The 22028-nt window shown below is 44.8% G+C and overlaps 1 protein-coding gene across 1 annotated transcript; it reads right to left on the bottom strand.

Moving 5' to 3' along the window:
- Positions 1-4898: 4898 nt before the first annotated feature.
- On the bottom strand, positions 4899-21714 carry LOC142023280 (3 beta-hydroxysteroid dehydrogenase type 7-like). The gene is made up of 6 exons (XM_075014068.1): positions 21563-21714; positions 17510-17665; positions 13908-14016; positions 9310-9409; positions 7078-7237; positions 4899-6041 (listed from the first exon to the last, which is right to left on the bottom strand). The coding sequence occupies exons 1-6, from the start codon at positions 21708-21710 to the stop codon at positions 5641-5643; spliced, it is 1074 nt and encodes a 357-aa protein (XP_074870169.1). The 5' UTR covers positions 21711-21714; the 3' UTR covers positions 4899-5640.
- Between the last annotated feature and the right edge of the window lie 314 nt (positions 21715-22028).

The raw sequence follows: 22028 nt of genomic DNA on the forward strand, positions 1-22028 counted from the left end.
TTTTGGCAGCTCCCATGGCAGAAAAGATGGCAAATATCCCTGGGTCTTCTCTCCGTTTGATTGTGCAGTTCATTGCTCTGCAGGAGATGCCTTTGCTTTGCTTTCTATATATCTTTATTTCTTTTTGCAATAGCTGTCAGGGATATTAGCCTTAAATACTAACTGCTTGGCTTAACTAAGGGGTAAAGATTGGATTTAATTTGTGTGGCTGAAATCCAATTATACAATGGAGCCCCCAGGGGGAGCAGTTATACCTGCTGAATCTTTTGGATGAATAATTACACACAAAGGCTCTTCTCCAGAAGGAGAAACACTTTTTTTTTTTAATATGCATTACATAATAGGGTTGGGACCCTGGAAGAAAAAGAGAGTGTAGCCCAATGCAGGGCAGGAATTAAAGGATTGCCAAGAGAAAACAAGTTATAAGCTGATAAATCAAATATCTAACAGGAAATCTGCAGTAGCGTCAGCTCAGAGGAGCCAAAATGCAAATCGCTTGCAGCACAGCCAAAGGAAGCTTACTCATCCCTTTGGAAAACGGCAGTGAGACTTTGCTGAATGCTTTTTTCCCATATCATGATCAGAGAAGCAGAATCTTCCACTCCCGTCAGTCAAAGCTGGAAAGGTGCAACGCATGTGTGTGTAGGTGGGGAAGAGGGAGTACAAATTACAGATTCCAAGACCAAGAGGGACCATTGTGATCATCTGGTCTGACCTCATGTATAACAGATCAGAAATCTCCCTGCCCCCCCACAAAAAATTAATTCCTAGAGCAGATCTCTAAGAAAAACCTCCAATCTTATTTTAAAAATGGCCAGTGATGGAGAATACACTATGACCCTTGCCAAGTTGTTACAATGGTCAGTTCTCTCACACAGCCGGGCTGACCGTCACTACAGCCTGGGGCCAAGGTGGGAAGGGGACCTGTCTCTCTGCTCCGGGAAAGGGCAGGGCCAAAGGCATAAGGAGCGGGGCTTAGGACAGTCAGCCTTGGGTTCTCTCTCCAGGCTCCCTCAGGACCACAGTATTTCAAAGGGGCCTGGAGCTCCAGCTGCTGCCGTTGCTACTTCAACCCGCATTCCTGTTCCCCCACGTCAGTGGACCTTCCCTTGCAGTCATAACTGCATGCCTTGTTTCTGACCTGAATTTCTCTAGTTTCAGCTTCCAGCTGTCAGATTGTGTTTCATCTTTCTGTGTTCGACTTAAGAGCTCATTGTTAAATAATTGTTTCCCCATTGACATAGACTGTAATCTGTGAGACTGCTTAGTCTTTTTTTTTAATGATAGAGTGAGATCTTTGAGTCTGTCACTGTAAGAGAGGTTTTCTACCCCTTTACTGAGTCTCCGGGTTCTTCTCTGACCCTTCTCCAATTTACGAGCACCAAACCTAAACTCAGTATGCCAACAGTGGTCACACCAGTGCCAAATATGGAGGTTAAAATAACCTCTTCATGTCTACATGAGATTCCCTTCTTTATATCCAGGATCGCATTCTGTCCTTTGGCCATGGCATTGCACTGGGAGCTCCGTTCAACTGATTCTCCACCACGACCCTGGTATCTTAGGTGACTACTTCCTGGGATGGTCAATGTTCTTTTTTGCTAGAGAGGTCCATAGCACCTAGCCATATAACAAAGCATTGGCTTGTTTGCATCCATTTTGTCAGGCAGTTCGGATCACTTGGAATCAGTGATTTGTCCACTCCAGGAGCTGGGCACCTACCCTGTGAAGGAACTCCAGAAAATCCTACTTGGCCCCTAGCTGCATCTTTAGGCAAGTAAATATCTTTGAAAACCGGGTCTGCATTACGACATATCACCTGATGTTAATGGGAGCTCAGATCCTTCCACCATTTCTCCTGTGGCCCAGCATGCACGCTGAGTGGGAGGAGAGCCAGAAAAGAATCATGTGACTCTTTTGCATGAGGGAAACCAGACAGCAGATAAGCAATTGGCTGGCATCAATCACATTCTGGCCGTGTGTACACTAGCCCCAAACTTCGAAATGGCCATGCAAATGGCCATTTCGAAGTTTACTAATGAAGTGCTGAAATACATATTCAGCGCCTCATTAGCATGCGGGCGGCCGCAGCACTTTGAAATTGACGTGGCTCACCGCCACGTGGCTCATCCCGACAGGGATCCTTTTCAAAAGGACCCCACCTACTTCGAAGTCCCCTTATTCCCATCTGCTCACAGGAATAAGGGGACTTCGAAGTAGGTGAGGTCCTTTCGAAAAGGAGCCCCGTTGGGATGAGCCATGTGGCGGCAAGCTGCATCAATTTCGAAGTGCCGTGGCCGCCCACATGCTAATGAGGCACTGAATATGTATTTCAGCGCTTCATTAGTAAACTTCGAAATGGCCATTTACGTGTCCATTTCGAAGTTTGGGGCTAGTGTAGACATAGCCTCTGAGATAAGAGAATGTGGCTTGACAAAAACAATTGCGTTTCCCCCAACTTTTATCTTCACAAGCTCAAAATCCCCCCAGTGAGCTGTATTTAAAAGCATCTGAAATCATTACCATATATACCCAGGCAGAGCCCTTCAAAGCTGCCAATGGGATCTGAAGGCCCAATTCCCACTTAAAAAAATGGGTTTTCAAATTTCCCTTTAGATGGCTTTGAATAAAGCAGTATAAATAAATGAAAAGGTTGCTGTAGCAAGGCAGCCTAGAGAAACACATTGTAATTTTACTGATTTCAAAAATATCACAATGCCAAGGGCTGGGACTCTTAAAAACTTAGATGGTGCCTAAGCCAATGCATCACCGTGAACAGCAAGAGAAGACTTCAAAAGCCAGCTAAAGCAGAAGTTATTACCACAGGCTTGAATCAGGAGGAAAACTTCCTTACAACTGGACTTGCAGCACCACTTAGTGGTTCTTCAGACTACATAACACTAAGCTCTTCCAAAGCTTTAAAAAAAACACTGCTGGTCAATATGGCTAGAAATCTGGGGGTGTTTCAACAAAGTATATTTTTTCTTTGTGATAATGGTAGCAAGCTGTCATCTACTTCTGAGTGAAAAACCTCAATATCTGCAAAAAGAGGAACATTGTGAACTGAAAGAGGCTATAGACACAGTAGAGCTGAGTGGAAAAAAAATCTGCAACTGATAATTTATTCAGTGAATTTCACCTTTGCATATTGTGTGAACAGATTGCAAATTTCTCCAGACCTATTTGTTGTGTGAAATTCTCTACATATTTCTTTAGCAAACAATTCTGTTTAGACAAATATTTTGCAAAGAGGTGATTGAGGAAATGGCTGCTAACTTGATTGAAGTAAATCGTGTGGTATTGCTTCTGTTTCCTACATTGATGATTAGCATGACGAACTGAGTAAAGGTGAATGCTGACGATCTTACTCAAATGTACCGCACCAACAAAATTGGCTTTTTGTGAATATCTGATTGTTGGAAAGTAATATTAGCCTTCTATGAAGGCCTAGACTAGAGTAAAGCTTGCAAGTTCACAGACCACAGAAGTATCATGAAGTAGACTAGTGGTTTTCACCCAGTGTTCTGTGGCGCACACATTTGCCATGAGAACTGTCCAAGTGTGCCATGAAATGTGGTCAATTTCCCCTTGCTGTGGCTCTTTGCAGAGCTACCCTGGGAAGGGGGAGTGAGAGGAAATTGATGACCTGGTGCCAAAAGGGGCTCAAGCAGCTGGTGCAGGGCTTACTCTTTCCCCATGCTCCTTGTAGAGCCACGGTGAGGGGAAATGCCAACCCCAAAGGACCCCATTCCTGATGGGAGGCAGCTGGAATGCTGCTTCCTGGCCTGAACAAGCTGGCGGGGAGCCTGTTGAAGCTGGGACGCAGCTTAAATTACATGTCCCAGCTCCGATGGACAGGTGGGGAGAGGTTATAGTGGTTACTCGTTTACTCAGCAACCCTAGCATGGCACTGAGCAGACTTTGAAAATGTGTCTGTGCTCGCTGTCTAAGACAGCATATTTATCGTGTTGTAGATTTGAAACATAAATGTATTTGATCATTGTTCACCTTGTAAGCACGACGATATTGCAAACCTTTCTAGTAAGTAAATTTGCTATTTATGGGCAATCAGTTCAGCTGAAAAGAGTGGGTGTGCCATGGAATTGTCTGTCTCATTGAAGTGTGCCGTGTTACTGAAAAGGTTGGGAACCACTGAAGTAGACAAGTAACTGAGCTATGGCCATGTTAGGCTGTATTCTAACAAAACAAAACAGCAGAAAAGTAGCGCTTTAAAGACTAACAAAATGATTTATTCAGTGATGCTCTTTCGTAGGACAGACCCACTTCATCAAATCCCATTATTTGAATAACTTATTTTGTTAGTCTTTGAAGTGCTACATTTCTGCTGTGAAGTTGACCAATACTACTCGAAATTAATTTGTACTCTAGTATTTATAGGAAATTTCCTGCGGCTCACTCAGTTAAAACACAAAATATGTTGAGGGTTTAGTACACCAACACAAAGCACAAGCTATTCAGTTTCAACTCCAAATTCCAGATGTCTGCCTGCCCCGTCATCGCAGGAATTTTCAAGCAGAAGATCATGTTATTTTCCTAGATGTCCTACATAGTCAAACACAGTCAGATGGGATAAAATTGCCCCTTCCCTCTATGAACTCTGCATGTAAGGGCATTATTTAATGTAAGCCAGACCCTTTAGGGCCTTATTCTTATTTACACCCAGGATCCTTTACACCACTCTTTAACAGGAGCCTTTATATGGGACTAAATTACAAGTGCACCCATTCTAAGGTGGTATTATACTGCCAGAGAAGTGCAAAATAACCTGTAATTTTTAGTCAAGTTGCAAAAGACATCCAACACAGTCTATAAGCACCAATATCAAACCATATACATTAGACAGCAATGAAACTGACAGATCGTCACTTCAAGACATATTGTAAGGTAACTTTTGTGTTTATTATAATGTTAGGGGTTTTTTTGTTTGTTTGTTTGTTTTAAGATTTAATGTTGTACAAGCTCAGAGTGGCAGGCAGGGTCTTGGGGAAGGCATATATGAAAGCTGTAAGGCTAGTAATGAAAAACCTATATATCATTTTATATATTAACCCTAAAATTCAGAGTTCTCCTCATCCACCTAAGAATTATCCACTAAAAACATATTGAGTGTGTAACTAAAAGAAAGACAGTCCCATAACTAAAGAAGGGTTATTCAAGATCACTTTAAATTCTGCTGTTGAAAAGGATGTACTGTATTCATGACATGGAATTAAATTGGTTACTGAAAATAATTTTGCACAAAGATTCAATTCAGCCTTACAAAACTCAGCTCTCACCTTGGATTCCTTGCACCAGTGAAATGCCAGAATGGCAATGGGGCTACTGCACTGAGTAGCGACTGTGGGACAAGGCACATGTCTGCAGCTGCAGCTGCAGCTGGTTATTGTCAAACAGAAAATGGTTATTCAACATATGCGGAAGGGGAGTGGAGAAGCGATACAGCATAGTAGCTGGAAAGTCAGTGTTCTGTGTTTGTCTAGGTGTAGTGAGTTGATGGTCCCCACTGGGTTTCTAGTGGGAGAGTTATGCAGATGGAACTCACTCAAGGGGGTATGATCTCTTTATGTTAAAAGTGCCACCTAGGTCTCCTTCCCATGGGGATGATGGGAACCTGAGTGTTCACTGTAGCTTACTTAACCACTCAGTAGTATGGTGTTTACTCTCTTCCCAGCTATAGAAGGGTTTGTACCCAAAATGCCTGAAGGCTTTGTCTGTCTCAGTGGAGAAAGTGATGTTCATTACATTAAGCACAGGGAAATTTAGGATGGGACGTGTTTTCCAAAGGGGATATAAAAGGATCTTCATTAGCCTATAAAAGTGTATTTGTAACCACAGCTTCCAGTAAGGTATGCGTGAGCCCAGCCTTATTGATGGGTCTGCCCCTGATAACAGCTGATAGACCACCAGGAAGCCTTTCCTAAACGGGGTGTCATCATAGCAATAATACACTTGCCCAGCAAGTACATCTGGTTTCAGCTGCAGGTTCCGGGCTGCAAGCACATGCATCCATGCAACATTCCCTGGAGAAGAAGAAGGAAGAGGAGGTGTGGATGAGGGGCAAGCTCAGTCCACTGCTTACAAGAGCTTTCTACATTAGATTGAATCCATGCCCCACATCCTCAGGTTTCATAATTTGAACATCCTTTCCCATCTTGCCTCACTTTTGTCACCCAAACTTACTTTGACCAGACTTGGTAATTATCTGATATTTCCAAAGTGCTTTCAATTTCTGGTCCTCATTTTTAGATGGGCAAGGAGTGTCCATTGTGATATTGTGGTTCATGGGGAATCAAAGGGCTATATTTTTGAAGTCAGAGATAGGTGAGTATGAATCAGGACATGGTGGCTGTATTCCAGACTCTGCTGTCCTTGAAAAAGTCACCTCACCTATTTGGCCTGACTCTTCCAGCAGTGGTTTCAAACCACTGCAATTCCATCCATATGGGAAAAAAATTCCTATGGGCATGTAAGAAGGTTTCATAGAGATTACTCTACTCTAAAAATCTGGAAGACTTACTCAAGAATTATATCTCTGATATTGACTGGATCAACATACCATTATGAGGGAACTCTTTCCTAGTAAATTCCATTGGCTTTTGTACAGAATCTTTTCAAACTTCCATAGGATCCTATTGCTTCAATCCCTGTTAAATCCGTCCAGCCTCTTCCTTGCACAAGGAAAATGTCCAAACTTTATAAATACATCTGGTTGTTTTCTCCCCTTCCCCCCCGCCCCTGCCAGCTAAATGCAGTTGGTAAAAAGAAGTGGGGAGAACTTTTCAAACTAAACAAATACAGGTTCAACCTCTTAAATCCAGAATTCTCTCATCTGGCAACATCTATTATCCAGCATAACCATGGATGTTGCAGGATCAGAGATCCCCAGGGGTAGGGCCTAACCTGCATCAGCGGGGCAGGGGCTAGAGCAATAGCAGTGGCCTGGGCAGAATCAGAGTTACGCCTGGGTTGTGTAAAAGTCCTATAGCTAAAAAGCAAACTAGCCCTTTAAAAATAGTCTGATAAAAGCATGTAAAGGAATCAAAGAAACCTACTCACCTACATAGCTGTTATTACGCTCTGTATCTTCAGGTTCTATGTAGTCCATCACACCTTTGGCTTTGGCAATGGTATATGAATGCTTTAGACTATGTGACTTCTCCCCATAAACTGTATTTGGACGGATGATGCATGTTGCAAGTTTGCCACCATTGCTTAGCTGTAAAATCAACACAACGTTTGATAGCAAAGGCAGGCGAGGTAATGCTTTTATTGGACCAAATTCTGATCAGGTATATTTATACTGCCCAGCTTATAGTGACATGGCTACTTCAAGGCTGACAAAATACTTTTGTCCCCTGTGAAGGGGCGCTCTCTGTCAGCAGGAGAGCCCTCCTGTCAACACAGCACTGGTCGCATTTTCACTAGCTGGGGTAAAACTTTGTTGTTCGTGGTAGGGGGGAGGAGTATTTTGAGTACCTGCAAACAACAAAGGCTTTGTCGACTAAGTGCTCAGGTAGACATGTCCCAGTTGGTGAGAGAGACGAGCTTTCATGTCTGTACAGAGTTCTTCTTCCTGCAGCATGTTAGCAGGCTGTGAATCTGAAGGTGAGCTCTTCCAAAGTATTTTTGTGATTTTGAAATACAAACCAGTGACTTGTGGACATAGAGACTACTCAACAGCTCAGACACTTTTGACAACATGTATTATGAAGTTCCGTTTTCAACAATAATTTGGGCACTTGGTTTGCAAAGGGCATGAGGTGCCTAAGGATACATCCCGTAGGATTTTCAAAAGTCCCCAGGTGCCTCACGCCCACTAAAACACCCAAGTCTCTGAAAGTCAATTGGACTTAGGTTCCACAGTAACTAAGGGATGTGCACACAGCACCCTAAGCCCAGGTCATCTGCAAGATTACAACTGCTGGACTGAGTCTCTCAGCCATGCTATAAGACATCCACATTGTGCTGGGCAGACCTTCTGATTTGGGTCTGTGACTGGAATGACCCCAGTCACAGCAGGACTCTGGCTCTGACCCAACTCTCTGTGAACCTCGGTCCTCAGTACTTGCTGACCCAAGTCAGACCAATTTGTGTGTGGACAGAAGAGGGGCATGGGCTCAAACCTGAGTTAGAGCATAGGCACGATGTGCGGTGTGGACAGACCTCTAGAAACAGGTCTTAGCTCCCGTCTCACTTAGGTACTTCTGAATATCCACTAAGGCTACATCTACACTAGCCTGGAGGATTGACCTGCTCGGGGGTGATCTTCTGAGGTTCAGTTTCGTGCATCTAGAATGGACACATGAAATCAGCCTTCCAGAGGTTGCAATTAACTCCTGTAATCTTTGCTAGACGTGAGGTGTAAGGGAGGTCAACAGGAGAAACTCTCCCATCAACCTTCCCCCGTGTGGACAGCCAAGTAAGCCGAGCGCAGATACGATTTTAGCTATGCAATTGCCCTAGCTAGAATTGCCTGTCTGTGGTTGGCTTAGTTTGTCTAGTGTATATGTAGCCTTAGATGGGGTAGTTAGGTAAACATGGTCTCTTGGGCCCTGATTCAACAAAGCACTTATGCGTATACTTATCTAATGTTCTCTTCCTATGAGACATCTCTGTTACTGGAGACTTGCAACCATGCCCATTCTGTACAAGCCCCTGCTTATTTCTTTGTGAATAAATAGTTCTGATGATCCATTTAGGGAACCACATTGTTTAGCCAAGATCTTTTTTCTGTTGCATATTATTCTGCCATCAGCTTTCCCTTCCAGTGCTTGTAAACATGAATCACTCACTAAGCCTCTTAAAATATGCCTTATAAATCAATTATTTCTTTTCATAACATCTCTACCTAGCATTTTGTGAGTTCCAGTTAGCTCCAGTACTCATTCACTACTTACGTGGTCCATACATGATAGGCTCAGAATTTTTCTAACAGGCCATAATTTGAAGGACTGTTGTTTCTTTATAACTGATTGCTTGACTGTTCATGCTTCAATGTTCATAATTTAACACAGACCACATGTAAGTTTTTAAGTCATATGTGGCATTCATTAGCATGGGATTTATGCATCTGCTTAAAGTGCTTTGAGAAATCTGGACCTTGGAGCTTTACAATGCTGTAGGAGCACCCAACAGAAATCAGTGCAGGGCTCTTGTATGTGAAAAGAAAGCTGCAGCTGTTTATAGTTGGTCAGTTACAAGCAGAATGATTGCATTATGAGAATCATAGGCTCTCTTATTCTATAAAGGTTGTGGTATGGTACTAAGGCTGACGGGCAACTTTTGTACCTCTTTTCCATTGGCTTCAAGTACTAATTTTTCTGCCTTGGCTTTAGTCTTCCCATAAGGCAGTTCCACTTCCCCACTGTACATGGTGTCTTCCGTTCCTCTGAGATAAAGGAAAAGAAGCAGTAAGCGATCAGGGTATTACAAAACTTCAAGGTCCAACACGCTAAGCACTAGCCACATGTGGTCATTTGGCTGTTTCAGTGCAGCTAGTGGTTTTGAATAACAAATATATTTTCAGAATAACGTGGTTAATTCACTACAGGACTGGTTGGACCCCATGGTTCTAGGTAACATGTTGCCCCTGGCTATAAATGACATGACTGCCTGCAGTGTGGGAGAATGAGGGCCTGATAAGTACTGGGGAACCATGAGGTCCCAAACAGCCCAGACTGTTAACTATTTTTTAACACTACACAGCTCATTCATGGGGCTGTATTATTCCCGATTTGTTCTCATTTTTCCTTAGATATGGTTTGCCCATGTCTAATTAATCTGTGTATCTCCCTGCCACAACACAAAATGACTGAAGCAAATAATATTTCTACAGAACTAGACACCTCTGCAAACAATAGATTTGGCTTTTCTACCAACCCACAAATGGCTATATATAGCCAATGAAAATAAAAGGCAGAAAAATCAAGCCATTCTAGCTCACCCCTTGCTAAAAGAGAAAGACGAGTCTATTACTTGACGTAAATTAGAAGGAATCATTGCTGTTTAATTTTCTGATACTGTTAATTGTAACTATATGGCATTTGCAAGCATAATAGGCATCTGAGGGGGATGTGGATGGTATTAGATGGCTGCATGGAAGAGTTAGTATCAAATTGGTTTATACAGGAGTTACTCTTAAGTTTATCATTGGCAAATCCTTTTCTTCAGAGGAGAGCAAAGAAGTTCCAGCTGTCTGCCTGTAGCAAGGACCTTTCTGTAGTTGCAGGGAACAGGCCCAGATGGATGCAGACTGTAGTTTTAAAAGGAGAAGCACATGCCCCAGGCTTACTGTGGCTCTTAACTTACTACTGAGTGAAGGAGGGGGAGACCCACAGCTTGCTGGGATGAAAGAACCATAGAATAATCAGCAACATGACCTCCTGCAGTAACCAGAACTTTGGAGTGTTGTACACAATCACCTGGCTTAGCTAGTGACAGATGCTAGCAATGAGGCTTAGCATTGTGATGGCCGGAAAGAATTTTAGCGAGGGAGAGATCTTAAGAGGTGGAAGAGTGGAGAAATTTTGCTTTCATCTGGAGCACTAAGTGGGTATCATCCATTAGGATTTAGTGTATATGGACATGCTGTTTTTGCTGTGTTTACTGGGAAGCTAGACATTGGTCCTTCCTGCTGCATGTCTGTTGCCTTTAGCAGAGGGCAAATGCTGCAGAACATGACAGTGAATTGATAAAACACAGAGTTAGTAAATTGATTTTAATGAATTCGATTTTAGCTCATAGTAAGATGCAGCCTCAGTCTGTCCATCAGTACAGAAACACTTGCAGTGACTTTTTTCCCCATAAGACACTAGCACAAAATCCCAAAATGCAATGGGGGCAAAATGCACTAAATTGGCTTTCTTAGTTGGTCAGGACACTCAACCTCGATCAGTGTTAAAAATTTGACTTTATTAAATTCAACTTTATACCTGAGTGTCCATCTGAAAATCTGGCCTTTAGAATCCTGCCCAGTACTGAGGGCTCTCTTCTCCCCCAGGGTTCTGTGGGTGAGGAGGATACTCAGCACCTCACAGAACTGAACCCATATCAGATTTCTCAGTTATCCAGTTCTATGGCACGTGCTGTCAATTATAGAACCCCAAAGGCCTCTGAGGCCTAAAATGCAGGCTCTGGGTGGCCTCTGTCTTTCTCTAGCTACAGACTTTTCAAAGTTGCTTTTCAAAGCTGCTGGAATTTAACCCCGTGACCCAAACTGGCCTCAGAGTCAGTGAAGTAGGAACAGTGTCTCTGGACACAGGTGCAATGTTTAGTATAGGGCAGGGTATTTAGAAATGAAAATAAAACCCAAGAGTCACATCGGCTTCTGCTCCCAACAGGTAACAAAAAGAGAGGAGACAAGACCTTCTCAGTGGCCTAAAAAAATGCAAAAAACTCAGGCCACGTCTACTGTACCTGGAAGATCAACCTGCTCAGGGCCAATCTTCCGGAGTTTGATTTTGCACACCTGGTGGAGACGCATGAAATCAACCTATCAGGAGTCGGCACTGTACTCCTCCCATTGCGAGTAAAGGAGGTCAACAGGAGAAACTCTCCCATCAACCTTGCTTAGTGAGGATGGCCATGTAAGTCGATTGCAGATAAGTCGATTCCAGCTATGCAATTGCTGTAGCTAGAATTGTCTATCTGCAATTGACTTACCTGCCTAGTATATATCAAGCCTCACGCGTATGTGAGCAAAGGGGCCGGGGAGAGAATTCCAACACTGCAGGTTGGTAAACAAGTGTCACAAATTAAGGCTCAGCTCCAATAATAGCATCTAGTGATCTTAAAGCACAGTAGCCTAAGAATGCACTAAGTATCAGCATTTCCCTTCCTAGTACAGTATTAGTGTGCCTACTTCACAGATGGGGAAAGCAAGACCCTGAAGTTAAGGGCTTGCCACAAGATCTCTCACTAAATGTCTGGCCATAGGAAGGTGATCTGATCAAGGCAGTGGATTGGATTTCAGGATATTGGGGTTCAGGATATAGCTCTGCACAGACGTTGTGTGACCTGGGGCAAATTACTTGCTCTTTTCATGCCCCAGCTCTCCACCTATCAAATGGAATAGCAATACTGCCTGGCTTGCCCCTTTCCTTTGTTATGTCACACAGCAGGGTCAGTTGGGACCACCAGATGCTGCCATAGCACAAATAAACAATAAGAGTCAGAAATAAAAACTCAGTTCTCCCTGCTCAGACCTTTTATCGCAAGTCGATCCTCTCTATCCCATCTATGTGTGATGCACAGGACAAGTGAACTAGAAAACGCACAGAGCAAAAATTTGTAGGGCATAATTCATCCCCGCTCATAGGTGCCTCTGAAGGCCAGGACAATTAGGAGGTTTATCTGGAAGTTCAAATTTTAATTACTTCCTGTCCATATCTGCAAATCTTTTTCACTGTACAAGAAACCGCTCCACCAAGGGTAATGGGCTTGTGGTTCTTGAACTGCAGTGCACTGCTTGGCGTTCTTCCCTTCCCCCTACTCAGAGCTTGCTCCTAACAAAGAGCTCAGAGTAATGTTCTTGCTTTTCACAATGATCACAGATAACTGAACACTAATGAGATTGGAGCGGCATTGTCAGAAGGTATCTCCGTGGTAGCTGTCTCAGAGGCATTGAGACTGACAGAGGCATTTTCTATTATTGTCGGATGCTGAGGTGTTAGCATTATCCCCACACCCATCACACTCTCCAGAGAATAATCAGGCTTTGTCTGTGTCAGTTCACCTGGATGTAGGAGGGAGTTGGATATAATTACATCCTGAATGATGGGGGAAGAGGGCAGAGAAGAGCAAAGCAGGGCTGGGCTGCTGCCTGAGCTGGGAGAGAGAAGTGCAGAGAGGGGGATAAGAAGGAGAAGACAGAGATGCAGGGACGCTGCATTGCATGTGTTTTCCGTGTGAAGACCGTGGCCCTACTCCACAGCTTTCCAGTCCCCCCTGCTGGACTCTATGAAGAGACACCTGGTCCATTTTCAGATCATGGGCCTTATTCTTCTCTCCCTTTACACACGTCTTGCTTTTATTGAATTACTCTGGGGTTTTACCAGCGATAGGAGACTTTCCTATTTGCGCTGACCCATGGTACGTGACTCAGAAGGTACCAAGTTAAATTAATTAGGGTCTCTGGCTGCTGGGATAGTTTTTTTTACTCTGTTTGGATTGGGGTGGGGAAGCATTGTGTGTTTATTTTAAGGCAAACCGCCTTTCAAGTTTACAGGATACCAGGCAAGATGGAGTTTTGCTCTGTTCCATTTGGGCATTATTACATGTCACTGAGCCACCCCCTTAAAGAAGGTTTGGAGTAACATTTGCAAAAGCACCTAAGACCTACTGAAAGTCAATGAATGGGACTTGAGCTCCTAAGTCACTTGGGTGCATATGGAAATTGTTAGCCTGTCATTAAAAGTGAGTGGAACATGGGAACCTAAGGGCCTATCACTGCTGAAAATGTAGTCTAGGGCTCTTTACTAACTTTGGCACATTTGCAAATTTTTCCATTTGCCCTGATCCAAAACTACTATTGATTTCAATAGAAGTAGAATCAAGTCCTAGCAATGGCACAGGTGTAGTCATAAGGTCAAGGAGAACAGGTCCATAAAGTTGATGGAAAGAGCAGATAGTCATACTTATTCATAGCTCAAACTCCACTTGGCGAACTTTTTATTCTGCTGTTTTATCCATTGGTGTCATGCTTAGGCCATGTTTGAGTCTGTAATTGCTCAAGGAGAAGCCCCTGGCAGAAAGGGAATCACCGTGGACAGAAAACCCCTTTCCCACTTGTGTCCCAGAAAAAATCCCCATACTGGCTGCGGCTCTATAGCTCTTCTCTTAGTCATTGGACATACCAGAGAGATGCAACCAGCCTGCGCACTGCTCACCTGACCAAGGGGTCTCCTCGAGTATTGGGCCCCACAGCACTGATGGAGCCGGTATAGACAACATATGGGATGCTCAGGGTGCAGCAGGCCTTCAGAACATTTTCAGTACCTGGGGAGCATGTCAGGAATGATGAATAATTAATAACCTTTATTGGATTGGCCCGTGATGTATTAGCAAAGCCAAATATTCAGAATTATGGTCCAGAAGGTTTCTCATGGATGGGCCTCATTGCAAAGCCACAACAAGGTCTAGGGTCACCATGCTCAGATATTCAGGCACAATCACTCAGTCTTGGCCAGCTCACCAGATATGGGGCTGGTGGCTACCAGTGTTCCCGGTAAGAGGAGAGCTTGGGTAACTGCCCAGAGGACATTCAGGTGCCACCCAGCTGATTAGCAGAGCACCCACTGCCACCCACAACTGCCAGCATGTGTTTCTACTGGTGGTGCACATTTGCACACAACTTGGTGTACATAACACAATTTATTCTACCTATAGCTGGCAAAAATCAGAGGGAACAAGGGTGGGTACCCTTGAAAATTTTAATGTGACTTGACCTGAGTGTCTACCAACATTGGGGCAGAGTGGAAACTTGAAATTTACCAGTGAACGGGAGCCTCAGTTGGTTTTCAGATATTTGGAAAGAGCAAAAACTTTCTTATTAGATACTGTGTATTTAAAACTTTGTCTCCACTACTTTGGTAGTTTGCAAACTCATACTGAATACTCACCATGGTTGACTTTGTGTACGCTGGTAGGGTGGGGTAAAACAAACAAACAAACAAAATCTACTTGTTTAGGGTTGCCACCTGTCCAGGTTTTCCCAGGATCATTCCTTTTGGAGATACCTATCCCAGGAATCTGTAAGGATGCTCAATTCATATTCACCCTACCAGTTGTCAGGTTTTATAGGTTTTGGACCATCCTGGATGTGCTGGGAAGGAGAGTGGGGATGGAGTTATAACTCAGAGGTAGCAACTCTACCCATGGTTCTAACCCTGTTGCAAAGAGTCCTCAGCAATATGAAAAACATAAACAATGATCCAAACACAAGGTCAGATTTTGCCACCCTATTTGACACTGAATATTGCCCTCTAAATTAGCAAGATCTTTCAGAAAATCAGGCCCTTTTTCAAAAGAACTCACAGAGCGTCCATACACAAAATGGGTTCTTTTGATCTGAAATTGAAAGAAGTCAGATCTTTTTCTGGAAGCCCTCTTCTGCTCCCGGATCAGGAAGAGCACCTCCTTTCAAAAGCTTTTGAAAAAACGTGGGCCCTTTCTTTGAAAGAGCAGTCCTATGAGCAGCGCCAGATTTTTCCAGCCTGGCCCTTTCTCTTGAAAGAGTGGATCAATATTTCAATCTGCTTTTTTGTGTGTGGACGCACACTTTTGAACGAAGTTTTTTCAGAAGAGATCTTCTGGAAGAACTTCTTTCGAAAGCTCTCTGCAGTGTAGATGTGGCCAGGGAGAACACACTAAGAACAGTCTCACATGTAGGTAAGGCTTTGTCTATACATGAGATTGTACCCTTTAACTAGACTGGTATAACTAAAGAGGTACCATTATGAATACAGTTATACTGGCATAAATGTACATATACCAGAATAGCTTTTTTCCAGTGTCCAAGGCCAGGAGGAACCATTGTGATTATCTTAGTCTGACCTAAGCAGGACCATCAGGTTCAGCCATCAGGCAAGGCAAGCAAGATGGCTGCCATGGGCCCCACACTTTCAGAGCCTTTTGCTCCCACCAGCAGGGCCCCTCTGTCAATGTGTTGCCTTGGGCCCCACAAAACCTTTGGCTGGGCCTACAGTCCAGACAACCGCTCCAAAATAATTCCTAGAGCAAATCTGTTAGACAAATATTCAACCTTGATTTTAAAATTGTCAAGGATGGTGAATCCTCCACAACCCTTGGAAATTGTTCCATTGTTTTTTTGAAAGAGTATTCTTTGTCTCCAGTCTGAATTTATCTCACTTCAATTTCCAGCCATTGAATTGTGTTGAATCTTTCTCTGCTAGATTAAGGAGCCCATTATCTACCATAAATCTGAGAGAGTTTGTCTGTTACTGTGTCTGTCTGTTTGTTCAAGAACTCCTCCTGTTTAAACAAGAGGAGCTAGAACTACCAAATTTGGTATGCAGCTTCTTCCGATCATAACTTAAAGCAAGGCAAGGGTTTGATTGTGCCAGGGCAATGAGATGTGCCTGGAATCTGATTGTTTTTCATTAAACAGAAAGGGAGGGCTCTGCTAGCAGGGACAGTTATACTCCAGAATAACGACAGGACTAGGGTGCCAGAGGAAGGCCGGGAGACATTTACCTGGGTGACTCCCAGTCAGCAGCTCAGAAGGTTCCCTGTCTTCTATGTCTCAGCAGGCAGCTGAGTGCAGCTGCTGTGGGGCCATGTGCATCTGTGAGCAGCTCTGAGCCCTAGAGAAGGGGTATGCTGTGTGCTGCCTGCTCTTCAAAACGGCCACTCCCGTTGCCTGGAAACTGGCCAATGGGAGCTGCAAGATTTTGTTGGGAGCAGGGGCAGCGTGGGAAGCTTCTCTTCCTTTTCCCACAGGCTGGCAGCTCATTACAGATAAATAGGGCACCACAGAGAGCTGCTCTGAACTGCATTCAGGGACAGGGCAGGCAGGGAACCTCAGTAAAGCCCCTGCTGTGCCCATAAATCAAATCCAGCATTTTGGCAGGCCAGATCTGGCCCAGGGGTTGTATTTTGCCTGGTTCTGTTACAGACTGTGATCAAAAGCCACCCCTTAACCATCCCTTTGTTAAATTAAATAGAATGAGCTTTTTGAGTCTATCACACTAGGGCAGGTTTTCTAACACTTTAGTCATTCTCATTGCTCTTCTGTGAACCGACACCAATTTATCAACATTCTTCTTGAACAATGGGCAGGAGAACTGGTTGCAGGATTCCAGAAGTGGGTGGTACTAGTGCCAAATACGGAGTCAAATACTTTTTCTACAGCTACTCAAGGGTCCCTTGGTCCTGCATATGAGGATTATATTAGCTTTCTTCCCTTGTCTTCTTAATTCTAGTAACTGTAAACTGCTGGGAGCAGGGGCCATCTTTTTGTACAGGACCTAACTCCATGTTGTCATAGGCCATGAATGGGCTTCTAGATGCTATTACAGTATAACTAATAAAGCATAACATAGGAATATAACTACATCTGCTGTAGATGTTTATAGCCCTGTAACTATATTGGTTTACAAAAAAAATCACATGCACTCCCAACCAACATAATTATCCCAGTGCAAAATCTGTGTGTAACTCAGGCCTTAATCTGTGTATAACTCAGGCCCTCTACATTAACTCGGTATTGCACATGTAAAAGCTTTGTACTATTGGCAGAAAACAGCTCTGTCTGGTCTGAACTAAGGCAAGAGGACCAAAAGAGACACTTTCTTACTATGAAGAAAAGGTCACTTTTTAGGTCGCTTTTCTGATTTACCGTCTGGGTGGTGCTTGTTAGCCCCAGCCAAACAGGTCCACATTGAAGGGGATACGCGTCATATTCTCTTACACAACACTGCATGCAGATGATGTGTGAATATCACTTAATTCCTTCCTTTAAAGCGCTTACCAGCAACATTGACTTCCTCCATCATCTGAAAGGGCACAGACTCAGTGTAGTCCACCACAGCAGCTGTGTGAATCACCACATGGACGCCCCGCATGGCAGAAAGGAGTCCAGTATAGTTTCGGATGTCACCTTTCATCACTGTCACGTGGGTGGTATCTGGAAGGAGTATTTAACTCTAGTTGCAGACACAAAAAGGAGCATCTTCTCGCAGAAGGGGAATCCTGCACATAAAACTCTGATCTGTATGGGCGAATTAAATCGTTGCCATTGGCTTCCACTGAATCTGTCATGTGAGGGCAGCCTGTTGTCCCACGTCTTCTATACCCAGAAACCTGAGACCTCAGCATGTGTAAGTCCTTGACTCCTGTACAACTATGCTGGCTTGCATGCACTGTGGGCTGAGACAAAGGTCTGGCATTACAAACACCTACTACTCATGCATAGCATAGTACTAAACAAACCTGAACTAATTAATTGATGCAACAGAGCTACAGAGCTAGAAGTGAGCAGCTAATTGGCCCCATTGCTGGCAAGTTGGGGGAAGCAGAGCTCCTTGATGGCAGAAGCTCTATAGAACGTAGCAGGGATGAAGCAACTAGAGTCCTGTAGAAAGGAAATATTATTCTATACAAATAGTTTAAAAACATACAGAATAAAACAGGTTGGTTTAAAATGATCTAGGGAAATCTCCTTCCCTGTTACAATTCAGAAGATTTTTTTTTCTGGCTCACTGTATTTCTTGGACTGTCTCTAACATGGGTGAAAGGTATTAACAGGTGAAGTTTCACATGGAAAGGTTCTACCTCCTTAGCTTGGGGATATGGGCCTCAGAGGGCACCATAGTTAGGGTAGTCATATTTGACCTTTCAAAAAAGACGACACCCCCGAGAGGGAGATGAATTCTCATATATTGCACCAGCGGAGGGACCTTTTTCTCTGCTTAGCATAGCTGGGGGAGTGAGGTCTTAAAATGCAGGAGCTCTCCCCCATTGTCTTTCCCTTTTGCCACTGCAGACGTGTGTGTGTTTGTGTTGGCAAGTGCTGCAGGGCAATGAAGCTGCTTGTGTCATTAGAGCCTTAATGCTGAGGCTCCAGAACACCCACAGCTCCAGGGACCTAATGGAAATTGTAGGTGCTCTGAGCTGTCAGGATCAGGCCCCAAGTAAGTCCACTCTATAAGGATAGGGGAGGAAGTGACTGTGCTAGAGAACCTGTGGTGCTGAGATTTATTTTCCTTAGTGCCCCAGAATTACTTCTAACCATGCTACTTCTCGCTGAGCTGTTTTGGTCAGACTCTGACACACAGTGTAGGAATCGCCTGAGCTGGGACTCAGTACTTCAACGGGATCTCTGATCTCTGCTAACATAAGCAACTTTGGCAGGGCCACTGACAGGGCAGGGAGGCAGTTCCCCCTCCCCCTCCCGGTCGGGGCAATTTAAAAGAGTGCAGGGCACCAGGGTGCAACTGCAGCCCCTGCCAGAGCCCCAGGCTCTTTAAATCACTGAGGGAGCCCTGAGTGGCATAGTCCGGGTGGTGCTGAGGGCTGGCTGGGGGAGGTTAGCCACACCCCTTACATCTAAGGCCCCGCCCCTTCTGGGGGCCCAGAGCTGAGCCCTCCTCACATTGCTCAGGCGGCAGTGAAGTCTGTTGACAGCCCTGAACATTGATGACATGCCGGTGAGAGCCGAAAATCTGGGCTGATGAGCTGCCAAAAGGAGTCAAGGCCAACACAAGGTGGGGGCCAGGGGATGAGGGGCACCAAGGCCTACTAGCTCTGGAGAGCCGTGGCCAGGCCCAGGCCGTTTCCTGCCCATGCTGACGTAACTCCATGGATTGCTGCTCTCTATCAGCCTTGGGCCAGGCTTACAATATGGCTGCCACAGTGCCATACCTATGTTGACGTAAGCCCATTGTGTACAATACTGGAAGGGGTTTTCTTTTATTGTAGGAACTCAACTTCCCTAAATGATACCTGGACTTACACAGGGTGGCTAGATCAGCATAGCTGGGGTACGCCAGCATGTGGCTTCCCCCCCGCAACCCCCCTGAGCACTGCAGCCATGGGGATTTCAGTGTTAAATGTACACAGGCCATCAACTCCTGCTTCCTGGGGGGATGTGCGCTGTAGTCCCAGTAACCCTGTCTTGTTGTAGTCATGACTGCTAGCAGATGCCCACATGCTGCTAACAAACACACTCCTGTCCCCATAGCCATGCCTGGCTATCCTTTTGGGTGCCCCCAGAGTCTTCTCTTGGTCATAGAGTCATAGAATCCTCAGGAGGTCATCACGTCCAGCCCCCTGCCCAAAGCAGACCCAACCCTAACTAAAGCATCCCAGCCAGGCCTTTGTCTGAGCATTCAATCTGTCTGTCTCTCACCAAAGCAACAAGACCACCCACTGCCCTCAAACTTAAAAAAAAACCACTAAGCTTCTAATCAAATTATACAAATTAATAAAGGGCATGATTCTGCTAGGTACTAAGCAAACACTCCCAGCTGCTACTGAGCAAAAAGCGTGTGGGGCATAAGCAGAAGCTCCCAGGGTTAAGCCCAATACAGACGGATGCAAAGCACTGTGTGCTGGGCATGTTGCACTGCATGGGTATGCTCATGAGTCCAGTAAAAGGTGCTGTATTCTCCATGTGTCCTATTGTAGTTGAAAAGAAATGGCAGCCATGCAGCAATACCTGGGGTGGATCGGTTTAATTAAACGTCATCTCTAGCTCCTCAGGAAAAGCACAGGGTGTTGCTGATAGAAGGCTGCTTCCAATTGCTTCATTCACTTATTTAATGGTCTTGGTACCTGTCTATTATTGGTACCTAAGGGGAGAACTTTGCTTGGGATGGGGCCGTGGTGCAGGAACATTTTTCAGAGTGGGGGTACTGATGTCTCTCCCTCTTATCCCTATTTGCACCCTGCCCCCAGCTGAGGTTGGGAGCAAAGTTCTGGAGTGCAGCTGGGACCTGGAACATGCCCCCCTCCCCACCCTGCCGTGCATAGAGCCAGCAGCCCAGATCCCAGGCCTAGAACCAACAGCAGAGCCCCTGGCATTCAGGGGAACAGCCAGGACCTTGGGCACAGGCCATCAGCATAGCCCCAGGCACACATGCCAGCAGCTGAGACACTGGCTGCAGGGCCAGCTGCAGAGCTCCCTGTATGTGGGGAGGCAGCCGGGACCCTGGGCGCAAGGCTGGGAGCCTGGGTGGGGGGACACTCCAACAATTCTCGCAACCCTTGTCCCTGCACCTCTTGGATGCAGCTGTTGGATAGGATGTTTGTCTTGCTGTTGTGCAGCCCAGCTGGTAACCAGACTATTGCAGCAGACTTAACCTGTTAGGTGACTCCTCCATTGGTGACTGGGCTCAGGGGATGCGCATCTTACATATCGCAATGGACGCTTTATCCAGAATGCTCTCACTTCCCTGGGCCAGTCGTTCTCAACCAGGGGCTTGTGCACCCTGGGTTACGGAGCAATCTTCCAAAGGGCTACATCAACTCATCTAGCTCTTCTCCTAGTTTTGCAACAAGCTATGTGAAAAGCACTAACAAAATCATTACAAACTAAAAGACCATTTGGAAGTGACTTGTTTATTCCACTCCCTACACTGTTCACTGCAATGGGAGTACTGTATAATCTTTCTATTCTAATTAATTGATTTTATAATGACAAAGGAAGAATTAAAGCAAGATGTCAATAACTGTGCTTTCACACAGTTTGTATTTTTCATGGCTGATTTTGTAAGGAAGTCATTTTTAACTGAGGTGAAACTGGTGGGTATGTAAGACACTTTAAGGGGGAACCATAGGCTGGATCGGTGAAAAGCCAATGTCCTAGGCAACATGGCTAGGAGATGAGGCAAAACAGGTCCGTTGTTTGGTATAGCTTCTGGCCTGTGCTAAACTTTGCTTCACTGGAAGTTACTCTAGTTGTAGTCAGTTCTGATCAGATTCTTACACCATGCCTGTATTTGATACTATGCCCCACATCTAGGTGTCCCCAGCATAAGTGGAAAGGAAGAGAGGGTATTACCAGAACAGGATATTTCCTTACCCCTCGCAAATTTCTTCACTTCCTCGGTTGTCGCGGAATCAAAGATCCGGACTTCGCTGACATAGTCTTGCTTACACAGCAGCTCCACAATGTGCTCCCCAATGAAACCACATCCTCCTGTCACCAGGTAGACCAGCGCTTCCTCCATCTTAACAGCGTCTGTGGTGGTGAGGTGCTTATCAAATGCTTGCCAGGCTGTCTCTTGGCACATTTCTTTTAGAGGACAAATTCTAAGGTTTAATGAGTAGCTAGAGTTTAACTGAACAGTGACCTCAAAGTTTGGACTATGTCACTGAACCCCAAAAGCTGTTGGGCCGGGCCAATGACTATCTGTCCCTCTCCCAGGGATACCCCAAGATGTGCTCTTGTGTGGTTTCCCTGCTCTGTTGAAATGAGACAGGTTTTCTGTGCGCACAAACTACCATAAATTCCAAATGCTTTCACAGGGTTTTTTCCAGCAGAGACA

This window comes from Carettochelys insculpta, chromosome 19 (assembly GCF_033958435.1).
Source record: "Carettochelys insculpta isolate YL-2023 chromosome 19, ASM3395843v1, whole genome shotgun sequence".
Lineage (NCBI taxonomy): Eukaryota > Metazoa > Chordata > Testudines > Carettochelyidae > Carettochelys > Carettochelys insculpta.